Source organism: Meleagris gallopavo, chromosome 4 (genome assembly GCF_905368555.1).
Source record: "Meleagris gallopavo chromosome 4, MGAL_WU_HG_1.1, whole genome shotgun sequence".
Classification (NCBI taxonomy): domain Eukaryota; kingdom Metazoa; phylum Chordata; class Aves; order Galliformes; family Phasianidae; genus Meleagris; species Meleagris gallopavo.
The window spans coordinates 4,841,588-4,856,523 of NC_139407.1; the positions used below are offsets into that span (position 1 = coordinate 4,841,588).

General features: G+C 41.0%; 1 protein-coding gene across 1 annotated transcript in view; it reads right to left on the bottom strand.

Annotated features, from left to right (window-relative positions):
• SPOCK3 (SPARC (osteonectin), cwcv and kazal like domains proteoglycan 3) overlaps positions 1-14,248 on the bottom strand; it is a 156,711-nt gene extending 142,463 nt beyond the window's left edge. Inside the window, exons 1-2 of the mRNA XM_085222043.1 lie at positions 14,124-14,248; positions 13,761-13,940 (exon numbers count right to left, since the gene is read on the bottom strand). Coding sequence (XP_085078169.1) covers positions 13,761-13,940 — 180 coding nt within the window. The 5' untranslated portion in view covers positions 14,124-14,248. The remainder of the gene's footprint in view (positions 1-13,760; positions 13,941-14,123) is intronic.
• Between the last annotated feature and the right edge of the window lie 688 nt (positions 14,249-14,936).

The following is a 14,936-nucleotide window of genomic DNA, read 5'->3' on the forward strand; positions in this document are numbered from 1 at the left end:
AACAACAACAACAAAACCTCAGGCCAGACAATAAGTCTTAACAAAAAGGAATCAGAGCAACTGATTCCAAACTCTACACCTTACGGTAACCACAAGCCTAATCTTTTTGCTGGATAAAAAAAACAGAGTACTCAGGACATGAGAAACTCAAATTTATAGTGTAGAATAACAAGTATGATTACACTGATAGTTCGGTTCATCTCAGAAAACCAAGTGGCAGAACTAGGATTGACATCAATTATATCCATCAGTGATACTGGACTACAAATGAATCTTAATGTTTAAACGCTATATTAACAATCATCTAGATCTCTTCATCCTTCGTAGCTAAAGGATGTGGCAATTATGCATTAATGACCACTGTAAAAACTACGAGTTGGAGTTTATGAACATCTCAAAGCTTTCAAGGAAAAGCTTTCATGGACTCCTGGAAACAAACCTGAAATCTGTCAAGTAAATTTCCTTTTCCTAAATAAGCATGCATAGTAGCTTGTCTAGTTAGGAAAACCAGACACAGATGAGATAAGAACTCAGGGTAAGATAGGCCTTCGGGTAAACTTGTTCTCACAAACCGTGCTGTTGCATGCTCACAGCAAGAAATCCTGAAACATGGTATTCTGTTCTTTTCATGCAATCATAAAACCATGGAGACTTTTTCCTCTAAGAGACCTCTATTCTCAAAGTCTTCTCCCAGAGTGTTGATTTAATTGCAGTTTGTATTAAAAAACAAAAAATAAAAAAAGAGTAAAATGAATATGTGTATCGAATCATTAGAGAAACAGTAAATCAAAAGACAACACTGGTTACCTCTTTCATATTTGTGGCATCTATTTTTAACTTTAAAGCCAAGGTTATTTAGGTGTGGTAAAACTATTTTATATTCAACAAATAGAACACTTCATTGTTCTTAGAAAACTAGGACATAGTATTTGCAGATCATCTCAGGATTCTCCCTGGTCGCATAAATCTACTTGCAGCAGAGATGCCAGTCATTTCAAATGCTTGTTCCTAAGTAGCTCAAGCCAAAATCATTTAAACATCACACAGCTAAATCATACTATTAGGTCCCTAACTAATTTTATACCACTGGAGCAGAGCCCTTAACCTCTTCTTAATCCCATATAACTGGATCAGTCCTTAAACCTTTTTCCCATTGAATAACCTGCATTGTCCTTAGGATGTTTTCCCTGCATATTATAATAGAAATTTGTAACAATTTAACTCCTAAAAACAAACAAACAAACAAACAACCACAAGAAAAAACACACAAAGAAGCAGAAAATGTTTTGTTGTTGTTGTTGTTTTGTTTTTCCATAAAAGGCTACATACACAGAAGCAAAGGAAAAGAACGCCTTCTTGTTATGGGTGCTGGACTTAAACTAAGCACAACATTCATTGAAGTCCTTTAAGGAACTTGCAGAGGCAAGAAACAAGACCTCAAGATTTACACTTTCTACTGCCAGAAAGGAGAAAAATATTCCAGTTCTGAATTCTTCCTTGAAGTTTAAACCACAAACACTGGAAACATCAAGAGACCCAGTTACTTTGTAAGAAAATAAACCCAGGACAAGTATAACAAATCTTCAGAATTCATAAGACAAGCGGACTAAGTGCATCATCATAAGAACAGAAAATAGACTGTAGATTTCCAAGAACTTAACCCTCTGAATTATAATATGATATTTCTTAGTTAGTCAAGGTTCTAATTTGAATTCGACCTCTGATTTCTTGGTACATTCCAGTAAGTTCACAAGAGATTTTTGACACAAAAAGTAATACACTCCTCAAACCATAATAAAGCACTGCCCATAGTTTTGTGCCTTACTTCAGGCATCTCAAATTACTATGTTAGATGATTAATCTAGTCCAGAATCAGATCGCTAAAGAAAATTCAAATAAATCTGTTTCAGATTTAAAAAAAAAAAAAAGGAGGTAAATCCTTCCCACTGCTTAGCTTTACCATGAACTCCACTAATTTCCCACAGAATTAAGCCATGAAGCAAATACCTTAATACCTCTCACAAAATAGGTTATTCAGCTTTAGTTTTAATAATATTATCTATATAAATGGTCTTCCTAACCCAGCCTGAAAATCTAGTCTCAGTAACATTATCTTGCAATGCATGCCAGAGCTTTCTTTCTTTTTCTTTTTTTTTTTTTTAAAGTTTGTGTGATTTTCCTTTTCCTAAGTATTTGCCACCCTCTCATTTAATTGAATCTCGGCACTGTTTTGCACACTGCAGCACATGATTCAGCTAAGGGGTAAGCAGAGTGTGTCATACAATATGCATCTCATTGGAGAAGCCTGCACCAAGGCGTAAGGCAGCACAGAGGCACATACCTACACCTCCAGGAAGCAACGCAGCAAAGCAGTGGACACGGGCTATAAATATACATGCAGAAACCGTATCAGACAAACTGCCCCAAACAAAATATTTTGATTCAGGTCAGTGAAATCAAAAGATTGTTTTCTATCAAATGAGCAACGAAGTGAGGAATTTACTCATGAAAGTAATTTGCTTTAAAAAAAAAGAACTAACCCCCTCCCATCCCCAGTCAAACGCAGTAGCTTACGGAAATAAAGTGGGACTGTTTTCACTGTGCTCCAAGAAGTAGCAACAAATTTCAGTCTTCCCACTGTGGCCAGGCAGCCAGGAAGGCCAACCATAGCCTGAAACGCATCAAGCACAACACCGCCAGCCAGCTGAGGAAGGGACTGCTCCTATCTACAAGTGCACTAGTGTAGCCTCAATACTGCTTGCAGTTTTGGGCACCACAGTAAAAAAAAAGACATAAAGCTGTCAGAGAGCATCCAAAGGAGAGCTACAAAGCTGATGAAGGATCTAGAGAGGAAGATGTACGAGGAGTGATGGAGGCCCTTTGGTTTGCTCAGCTCAGCAGACAAGCTGAGGGGAGGCCTGATGGCAGCTGCAGCTCCTCACAGGAAGTGGAGGGCAGTGCTGAGCTCTGCTCTGTGTGACAGCCACAGAGCTCAAGGAACAGCACCGAGCTGTATCAAGGGAGGGTCAGATTGGACAGGTTCTTTGTCAGGGGGTGGTCAGGCACTGCAACAGGCTCCCCAGGGCAGCGGGCATAGCCCCAAGCCGCCGGAGCTCAAAAAGCATCTGGACAAAGCTCTTGGCCATACGGCCTGTTTTTTGGGTGGTCCTAGGCTGAGCCAGGAGTTGGACTCAACGATCCTTATGGACCCCGTCCAACTCGGGTTATTCTGTGACTCTATGATTCAATTTCTTTCTGTTTTTCAAAGTGGCATAATATATTCAGAAGTCTATTTCGTAGCTTCAGTTTTGATATAAAGATTTTAAACAAACATGCTGGCATAATTAAAGACATACACCACCTCTCACAAACATTGGTGAACATGTTCTCAGTGACCTCAAATGAAAAAGGAAAGACTCCACGCAAACTGGACTCTAGTCCAATTTAATAGGACATTCTGCAAAATTCCTTAAAAATATGCTATTTGAAAGAATTCCTACAACAACTCATGCACTATACAGTTAGCTGACTGCACGTCATTGAGGTATTCAAATTTTATGATAGTCATTAATTCCACATTATGAAGACTTTTTCCTGCTTTTTTCCTTTTTTTTTTTCTTACCCTCATTCAAGCACTTCTCTTGATAAATGCCACGCATAAAACAGTAAATCACAATGTCTTTTGTTTCATCCCTATGCTTGATTACTCTTGGCAGGTTTTTTGGTCTAATGAGCAAGCTGTTTGGCTAAAGGAACTGAAAAAAAATCAGTTGTCAAAACTGAAAATACATCTACTTGATTTTCAAGCTAAGTTATGTTTTATACCAGCATAAGTAAAAGCTGAACACTGATATATTTCAAATCAGTTGTATAAAGAATGTGCATAATTTTACACCTATAGGAATTTTAGCTGCCACTAGAACTGTACTAGAACGTTTCAGATCTTTAAACGAGTGTGAATTACTACCCCTTGCCTGCACTAAAATAAAATTTTTAAAGCAGAAATAGTTGTGAAAATAAATCTTAAAAGGGTGTTATTTGCACGTTGAACTTTATTACTATTAACATATGATAGTAGCTTGCTATCTTTTAAGATAAATGCTTCCTGACATTCATGCTGTTGAATTGTTCAGCTACAGTCAAACAGGGAAAGTCACAGTCTAACTCTTCCTAAAACTTCTAGATCCCCTCACGTTCAAATTAAAAGCCAACCTGCTTGACATGAACTATGTAAGACAGTATCACATTTTAGAACAGATAAGCACTGCTGGTGTCTCCAGTTTTGCTTCACAGAATAATTTGATGAATTTCATTAGGACATGTTTGATACCTTCTACTACCTTTCTATGAAAACTGGAGTTTGACACAAACATTTTCTTGTAAATCTCTAGATATTTGTAGTCATACTTGTCATGTTCTTATGAGATACATAAAGACATGTAAAGAAATCAGGTATTTTTTCCAGCCAACTAATAAGTCACTTCAGACAACTGCGACCCATAACAAAGATATTAACCAATAATTACCATTTTATTCTGCACTTCACAAGCCTAGTTAAATACACATCACTCTCAGTGTACAGCAAACAAATTCTCCATGATCAACAGAAAACTTGAGGGTAAGATAAGAACAGCAGACACGATGAGGCTGATCTGTGAAACACTTCTAATATTGAGTATTTTGCTCCGCAACATGAGACACAGAGTAGAATTCCCATCAATTGTCACCAATCTGGCCTAACCTTACGTGAAGGCACATGAACAAGGCATGCATTCCTATTTAATTTTAAAAACACGAGAGCTCAACTCTCCATGTACTGAACTTCAAATATTCTGTAACTTTAGTATTTGAAATCTTCGGGGGAAAAAAATGTTATTCATGTCTCCAACTTACAAAGTTATACTGCAACTCCAACCCAGGAAATCTGAAGGAAAAGAAACAAGAGCGTCACACACCCTAGGAAACTATCATCTTTATGCAGGATCATTAAAAATAGAACTGCAAGCATTCAGAATATGAAAAAAGAGACAGAAAGGTACCACAACTTTTGTCTAAACACAATGTGGAGGTCCCTGCAGATTAAGGCAGTATGGAATCCCAATCTATTCCATCATATACATTAGGTCACATTCTGTTCTAACGAAGAACTTGGAAACACTTTGAAGTTTTCTACATCTGTATTAGTTTAGTCCATAGTACAAAACTACACAGATCAGTCTAATTCCAGATGTGATTTCTCCTTCTGTTATGAGATTACAACTGTAAATCTCAGAGCAAAGTCCCATCATCATGTTATGTTTTAACTTCATCAAGGTACTGCTTGTGACAAATTCAATGAAGTTTTGGCCATGCATCTCCGCATTCTTTGAGATAATATGTTCTTTTGAGCAGGCATGGAATATCACACCACAAGTAGAATCCCTTACTCTGCTTTCCTAGCATAACTGAATCTTTTTCTTAACAGTGTGAAGTAATCCTATTCACACGTTCCCCAAGTACCAAAACTGTAACTTCCTGCCCAAAATTTCTGAGTTAAGTTAAATATATTCAACTTTGAAAGTAAATTGAAATAAGGACAAAGATGAAAAATTTAAAAGTTTAACAGCTTAGAAGGGACATGCAAGATTTACTAAGGTTCTGAAAAATAGATACGCAGTTAGCGTGCTTTAATCCAGTTCACATGAGAAAACACATCCTATTTGCAGTACACTGGGCAATCTGATAGCCATTTCCCCATCTTCCTCAGGATTTAAACCAGTTTGTACTCCAACATTTGTTGTGATTCTTTTTCATTGACATCATTTAACATGAATTACTGACACTATACACAAGACAATGACATGAAGGTGGTAGGAAAGTGAAGTGTAAGAAAGACAAATGAAGCACCATTTCAAGTCACTGTCATATTTGGGCCAAAGGAGGAAACACCCCAGATCAAACTGGCATGAATTTAAATGTCATTCTCCCTCATCCTGCTGCAAAACATCATAGATATGCTGCTTAGATCACCACTTCCCCTAGAAGTCAAGTCTTAATCTATGCCAGTGGCACACAGCCTCCTAAAGCCTAACTAGAATTTGCCCAACTAGAATTTCCAGATTTAATACAATGTCTGGATATAAGTTAATGAGCTATTATAGGCATGTTATCAGGTCCAATAGTCCCTTTTGGCCCTACATTTTATGAATGAAAAGGGTTCTCAGTGTTCCACACTGGCTTCCCACTGGCTTCCAAATGAAATGTGACCAAATTGGCTAATGTATTCTTCTGCCTAAGGCTGAAATTATACAATGGATTCCTAGTGTTGATACTCTGCATACCAGTGGACTGATTCTGTTTACAAGAATCATCGTTTGGGTTTTCTGCAACACTGATCTTATAGTCATGAACACAACCACCAAATCCTCAAAGAGACAAGCATCAATAAATATATCTCCTATACTTTGCATATTAATACAATTTCAACAAATAGCTGTCAAAACACAGGGTATTTTCCATACTCAGAAGCATACACAGAGGAATAAATTCTGTCCTTATCACTGTTACACGGGTCAAACAACAGAATGAAATTCACCATCAGTGCAAACTCAACAAATGTCAACGGAGTTTATTTTCAGCTGTAGGCAAGCTTAAGGATAAGTGCAATATGTAGAATTATTTGATGACTTGCAGACTTTTTTGAGAGAGATGATGAACAGACTGAGAATGAACAGCCTACTTCGAATCAATGACTACACATCACTTGAGAAAATAAACAAATAGCTTTTTTTCCTGCAAGAAGAAAAAAAATCAAAGTCTGGACAGCCTTTAGTATACAGCATATTAAGAGAAGTGTTTCCATAATCCAGGAAAACGCAAGCCATCCAAACATTCTGGTATCTTTTAAACCCATTCTCTTAACTTGTGAAGTTATCAACAGAGTGAAAATATTCTCACTGAAATGTAAAGGTTTTGTCATAGGTTAGAATTTTACATCAGACCTTCGTGTTCTGTCCCTAACTCCCACCACACACTGCACCACCTTTCTCACATAACCCATTAATTCTCCTAGTAATTTTAACTATTGTAAGGGAACAGTATGAAATGAAGAGAAATGAAAAAGCAAGAGCAAAAAATCATCAAAAAAAATCTAGCAACTAAAGGCTGTTCACACCAGGTAAGGATGTTCAGTAGAGTGTTCATCACCAAAATTACTAGCACAAGTCTCTCTTCAAGACATTTAACTTCAAGACATACAAAAATAACACTTAATACCATGTAGTATGAGGGCTGCTCTGAAAGGAATGTCTCTTATTTTATTACGTTGGCCTGCAACACCAGAGGTGAATGTTGGTGGTACAGCAGTAGAGGCTGAACCTTCCCATTAGCATTCCATTCCATTTTCTTGCCTTGTTACAGATGGTAGCAAAGGGGCAGTCTGACAAATTCATGCCTGACATGAAAGCACACACGAAATGAGGAAAAAACTGCACCCACTGACATTCATCAATGCTTGTTGAACATTTATGGAGACCAAAAATGGATTCTATATTAGCACAGTGAGGTGGTGGGCAGTGAGGGCATCGTAGCAGCTGTGAAAAAACCTCCGCTGGTGTAGATTGTTACAAGTGTGATATGCATGGTCTCATTAATCTCTGGCAAAAATATATAGCTAATGGTGGTGATAATGTAAAAAAAAAAAAAAAAAAAAAAAAAAAAAAAAAAAAGCTTTGTAGCTGAGAATTTGCTTTAATAGTGTTGTTACGCTCTCTGTATTTGTTGAAGTTTCCATGGAAATAAATAGAAGGCATTACTTTCAGAATGAGCTACACATATCATTATTTACAATCACTGCCTTCTTATTTGTGTCTACAGCAAAAAAGACAGGTTTCGGCATTAAATGTAATGAAAGTGAGATTGGCTGCACCGGATGCAGAAAAATAAGCTGCTCATCTGTGGCTATTAATGCATTCTGATATTGCAGACTCACAGAGTGGCTGAGGTTTGCAGGGTCCTATGGAAGTCATCTGAGCCAACCCCTGCTCAAGCAGGACCACATCCAGACACCATTTGAGTATCTCCAAGGAGGGTGGTTACATCAGATTGAAAGATGTATCTACACAACAGCATAGACCTGTTTGTCAACTCAATATTATTAGAAATACCCACAATAGGAAGATATCCATAAAGCATAATTGAAAGTATTGAACAAAAAAGTATACGTACTGATAAGAAAAATAAATAAATACTTTGCCTAGAATTAAAGTCTCCTTATGCTTGAAAATTCAGGAGTTGCTCTAAAAGTACCTATGAAAAAAATAATCATCTATTAACTGGAAGGAGATTGCTTTCCTTATTTCATGAATGGGAATTGTAGGTATCCAGCAGCTCTCGGTGGGTGTTACTTTAAATTTAAGTACCTAGTAAAAGAAAGAGTTAAACTTGAAAATTGGCCAAGAACTGTAAAGAAATTGAACCAAACATTACTCTTCCCTTCCACAGCTAGTTGTTTCAAATGCTTCACAGATTATGAAGTAACAGGACATGGAAAAACATAAAAAATAAAGAACAGATGGTTTCTAAAAGCAAAGATACTCTAATTGCACTTAGATTCTGCTGTTTTCTACATTCGTCTTCCCCTAATAATATACCTCTTGCACCAGCCATCTTTCCATCCTGATTATAAAGCAAAGACAGCCCATGCAGTTGCTATTACTGTTACCACCTATTAGTGTATTACAAATCTATTTATACTACACCATAATAAGCACAGATGGATACAGTCAATCCCAATAAGATTTAATGGTAAGACAAGAGAACAGTGGGTATCCATACCCACTAAACAACCTACCGCAAATAAAATAAAGATTATTCTTCACAGAAAGGAGATAAAGATAAGATGAAACGATGTTATCAGCTTTCCCTTAGATTATGAGGCCAGTCTAAGGAAAAGCACATTACAGTTTACTTAACTCCTCAATGTTAGCTATATAAAGAGCTTCCAAGCTAATGCCTTCCAAGAGACGGAGCTCAGTATTAACAATAGTTTGAGGCTAGCAAACTCTATAGACAAACAACACTCGTTACCAGAAACAAGCAGCAAAAAAAGACTAGAGGAAAACAAACAAAAAAAGCAACCTGTATTTGAGATCAAGCAAAAGCTACACACAGAAAAATTAGAAGCCTTTATCTAAAAATGCATAAGGAACCAAAAGTTAAGATTTCCAATGCAACTTCCCATGTTCAGTCAACAAGCTTCTTAAAATTTCCTTAACTTTCATGCAAATTCCTAATATGTTCCTGTATTTTACTGTTAAGAAAACCATGGTCAGTTCTTACTCTATGAGTTCCATTTCAAAAGTAGCTATCATTGCTGAAGGTATAAAACACTCACTCTTCCTCTAAGATCTCCAAGGTTTCTGAAGTTTTTCATCCTTTGCCACATTAATAAAAGTCTATACCAAGTAAATTCAAGGAGAAAGCAAATAAAAAAGCAAAACCCCGCAAAGACTGACACCATTTCAGAATAGCTGATAACCAGTTGTCCAATACCCAACTGGCTCATGGAGAAAAAATAGGTACTGAGTCTCAGTGCCCTTATACAAAAAGGAACTTGAAGTGTTTTACTGCTCATCCTTTTACCCTTCCTCTAACTTAAATCTATGGCAACTTAATGAAGAAGTTGATCATTCCTGCTCTGCAATTCATTTCTTTTCCATGTTTCTATAAATACACAGAATAAGATGTAACATAAGAGCTCACCCCCCACTAACAGAGGAAGAGATATCTTCATGAACCAATTTTGACAGCAAATGAATGAGTTAATACTAGCAATGAAAGACTGATGAGTGCTGTACTACCCAATCCTGAAATCTGACCTTCTCTAAAATACTTTCATGATCCTTTTTTTCATTCCTTTCCCTTCTATCATGTGCATATTAGTGACCTACATACTATCTGCAATCCTTTTATTTTCAAGCAAAAGCTCACTTTAAGACCACAACTGGCTGCTGGCTATATTTTAGTCCTAGATGACAGAAGCAGCAAAACTACTTTTTGAAATCTACTTTCAACTGAAAAAGAAAAAAAGCCTATCACCCTAGTCTATCACTGAACAGATTGTAGAGCAGCTAGTTTCACAACTAAGTTCAGCAGTTTGTACCTTTAAAGAAACTAACATTTTTATATCATGACATAACCCCTTCTGCATTAATTGCGTACTGGCATCAAAAGCTGACAGACCATTACCTTTTCACAGACAGACTGGAAAAGATCAATAGAAGCAATAAGAAAAAAAAAAACATAGACAAAAAACAGACCTGGACCAAAGCACATGCGGCAAATGAAGTCAATACTCACAAGTAATATATAAAGAATCACTAAGCAATATGTAAGTAACAATAAATACTGTTCACAATAAAAGAAAACTGAGGGCCAGCATTCAGCCAGATTGGAGGCCTCTGGACTACACAGGAGAAAAGTATTTTACCATAGTCACAGGAATCAGAAATTTCTTAAGAAGCTTTTCTTCATTCATTGCTATTAAAAGAAAAGCAACTTCTTTAAGGGATAAATGTAAATAAGCTTCCAGTTTTCACTGGTCAAATAAATACCAAGGCACGTACCAGTCACCCTGCGTAACTGTGCCACAGTGGACTTCTTTGCAGTTTGTTTATATCTGACAAGCATGTTTCCTTTCAAAATACCTAGCACATCTTTGATTCACAAGTTTAAATTATCTCCCCACTGAAACGAGTAACTATAAATCACTAATAAGCCAGCCAAATAAGAAAGAATGGTCCTCTTCAGCAGCAAGTGAAATCTAGCACGTAGGATATTTATTATGCAATCTTCCTGAAGAACACATGAACAGGGCCACCATGCAAGACCATTAACCAATTCTATTTTAAGGAGGAATAATCTTCACTTTAGAAAAACCACAGTTTTTCAATATAAAATATGTATCTACTCCAGCCTTCGTAGATGAGACCACAAAGAATTACCGATATAACAAAACGTGAAGTAAGACTCCCTCAGCACAGCATTCATCAAAGAACTTCAAATCCAAACAAGGAATATAAGCACAGGGGGTAGGCAGGACATCCGACTGGCAGCCAAAGCAGCCTTACCAGGCAGTTTGAAAAGTCGTAAAGAAAACCCATCAACTCCGAGACTTATTTGTTTAGTGACAGACTAAAGAGCTGCTGGTACTCAGCAACTGCACTACAGGAACAAGCAGATACGGTTAAAATATCTTCCTACCGAGCACCTATGAGCAAAAAATAAGCAGGACTCAAAGTGTTAACTTCACAGGTACAAGTTGGAGGAGCTGATCTCTGACATGACGAATACACTTCCCCTGCACTCGTCCCACCAAGTCTAAAGATGTGAAAAGACAGTCTCTAACGAGCGCCCAGCTTCCCACTGATCCATATTTAGGCAAAGAAAAGCATAATCCTTGCCTAGACTTGTTTTATTATTTTCAAAAGATTTGTCAGAATGATCAAGATCTTTCAAGAGAGCTGAAGAGTCATTACAGTTTTGCCTGAACAAAGTACTGAAGAGATGTCTGCTAATATTAGCATCACGTTAATATCAAACTTTGCTGGTAAGTCTGACATTTTATAGAATGTTAAGGTTGTTGGGTTTTAGTTTTGCTCTAAATTTAACATAATAAGTAATCATATTGTGGCTTAGTTTTTGTAGGAGTTCCCTTTCTCAATAACTATATTCTTTCTCACTGTGACCTAAAACTCTTAAGAAACTGAGCCAATGAGCCAGAAGTCAGGGTCATTATCTTCCACATTAATCAGTCTTGTCAGCTAAGCCTGAAGTTAAGCCGTTAAACACTTCTTTTCACACCAGAATTCCATCTCACCCGTGCATCTGTAGGGTACTTAAAGCCCACAAAATACCCTGTTCAGCGAACAGAGAATAAATTACAGACACGGGCCTGGCATACATTTGTTGCAACTCTGCAGGGCAGCTACTTCCCCACAAACTCAAAACCAACAAATTACAGCCACACATGAAGATTTACTAACTATCTAAACTACAGAACGTTAATAAAATGTCTCCACCATCTTATATTTACAGATGGTAATTGATCAGCACATCTTGAAATATATTTTTTCTTGAGCAAATGCTTGTGCAGGCAGATTCACTCATAATTTTCTTTTTTTTTTTTTTTTTTTTTTTTTACAGCTATGAATTACTGAAAATCATCCATGCTGTAAAAGGGATCACCTTGTGGAGTATGAGGATCAAGTAGTAATCAATAGGATATAAGCATTCTGCATAAGTACAAGCTGACTCCTCTCTGAAGCACCAGTCTAACAAAACTTCCACAGCGTAGAAATAAATAAGGCAGCCTATTTGTAAGTGGCTTCCGCAGAATCAGTATGCAGCACTTTCTCAGAGCAGTCACTCCCAAAGCCCTTGGGGACACCTACTTGTCACAGAATAAATTATCTGGCTAATATCCAGCATTACAGTGTATGTCAGCGGGCACCCGGGAGACAGGCATCAGACAGCACTTAGCCTCTTCAGCCTTGCAGGGCAGTCCTTGCATAAATGACTTCACCCAATTATAAAACATAACTCATGCACTTATTTTGGTGCTTTTCAGCAGCACCGTTTCATCCTAAAATATTTATGTAGCACTGCATGCTGCGTGGTTTTTCTTTCTTTCCAAAAAAGGATGGTCCCAAAGTATGCTGAGCTGACCGTTTTTCACATGCATTTTTAGATTTCAAGCTACCTGATGCAAACAGAAATATGAGACCACTAACGTGAGTGTTCCCAAACACTGAATTATTCTGTTCGATGCGAACTACTGTGGGAATAGCTCTCCCACAACTCCAACAGTAACTCTTCTTCCCCGGTTAGCTAACACAAATAGCCAAGTTTGCATCCCACACGTGGGATACGTATAGAGCTGTAGGACAAGAATGCCACAAGCGTGTTCCAGCTCTACGAGCAGAACTGCTGCTTCTCAGAGGCGCTGCCTTCAGCTCCCTGCAGCAAACCGCGGCCACCGGCAGCCGCAGCACGAGAAACCTGTTGACACAGAAGTTGCAAACCAAACCCAAGGATCCCAGTAAGCAACTCGAGGAGGCTGAGAAGAAAATTACTTCTCCCGCTCGGAATTCAGATATCCAAAGCGGACACGCCGGAGCACAGAGCACTGGAAGATGAAGGGAAAACGTTTTTCACAATAAGAAGCAAGACGGACTTTTGAAAATCCATTCCATTTTACTAAACTCGCCACAAACCACGCACGGCAGCGAGGCACCCTCAAGGACGAGGGTCATCTGCGGGCTCCGGCTTTCGTAACCGAGGAGCAGCGGGTCAGAGAGGTTCCACACGCACGCTCCGGACACCGATTCCCGCAAGTCGCTCAGCTGACCTCACCGTTCTCACACCCCCGGGTCGCCCGCGGGGCTCTGCGCTTCGCTGCAAGGTGAGCACGGCGGCGAGGGGGGGGTGGGTCGCGATAGCCCCGCCCGGGAGAGCAGCCCCAGCACGGGGCGGGGGACGCGGCGAAAGCAGCACGCAGCCCCGTTCCGAGCGCGGCGCCCCGCACGGCGCATCCCGCTCAGCGGCGGCGCACCGGGAGCTGTGCGGCCAGGGCTCCCCCCTACTGCCGCCGTGCCCGGGCATCACCGGGCATCACAGGCGCAAAAATAACGCTGGGGATTGGGGGAGAAAAAGGGGGAGAAAGTTGCGGTCGCCCCCAGCCCTCGCCGTTGCCCTCGGGCCGCGGCAAAGGCTGAACTTACGTCTCGGAATTTGTTCCACTGCCCGACCTCCTTGTCGTACTGGGAGATGGTGGTGAGCCATTGTTTATCGTCCAGAAAATTGCCGTTGTCCGCTCTGCCCCCGGCCGCCGCCGCCGCCGCCAGCGCCGGGCTGCACCAGGCTGCCGCGCACACGCACACCAGGGCCGCCGCCTTCAGCATCTGGGCGAGAGGAGACACGAGGAGCGGTCGGTTAACCACCCGCGGGCGGCCGGCAGGGACGGGAACGGCGCGCCCACCCGAGAGGGGCAGAGATGCGGGAGGGGAAGCGGGGAGAGGGAGCCCGAATCGCCGGGAAGCGGGAGAGACGGAGAGAGAGGCCGCGGCAGCCGCCCAGCCCGTCACCTTGCCGCAAGCCCCGCAACTGCGCTCCTCGCCGCGGCCGGAAAGGCGGCCCCGCTCCCTGCCCGCGCCGCCGTCTGCAGCCCCGCGCCGCGCCGCGCGCTCCGCCCGCCTCCGGCCCCGCCCCGCGCCTCCCCGCCCCGCGCCTGGGCTAACGGTCTGCGGGAGGGCGCTGAGCGGGGCGGCTCGCGCGGCTCCCGGCTCCGAGGGGGGTCCGGCCCCTGTCCTCCGTCGGCGTCTTCGGGTTTGCGACGCTGGAAGTTTTCTCCAGCTGCGCCGGTACCTCGCTTCCCAAATTAAGTCTGCGACAGTCCTTGGACGGCTTACGGTCTTGATAAACTTTAAGTGATTTCGGGATAACGCTTCCCGTGGTTGGGGCTCGCCAGTCGCCTCTGAGTGCTGCCTGCGTTATCCGTGCTATCCTCTGTGCGTTCTCCCCTGCCCGTGTGGACTTCGCATTGCAGCCATGCCTGGACTCGGGATGCAGGGACGTCTCTCTTTCTTCCCGAAGCACTTAAATCTAATTTAGAAATGAGCCAGCTGCATAACTAGTTCAATTCCCTCCGCGGCGTGGCTCACTCCATGTTTAATTTCGAGTTCAATCTGCAGCCCGTTGACCTATTTCACCGACTTTCCCGCATTTGTTGAGCAGAGCTCCTCTCTTCACGTCAGCAATGGGTTCTGCAGCAGTATCTGGGTGTCTGGGCCGTCCCACATCCCAGCACCCAGCCACCTGCCGGGCTGGTAGGGCCTCTGGGAGCACATGGATAGTACCAAAAGGTGGAAACAGGGTGAGGAAGGAGTGAATGCGAGGGC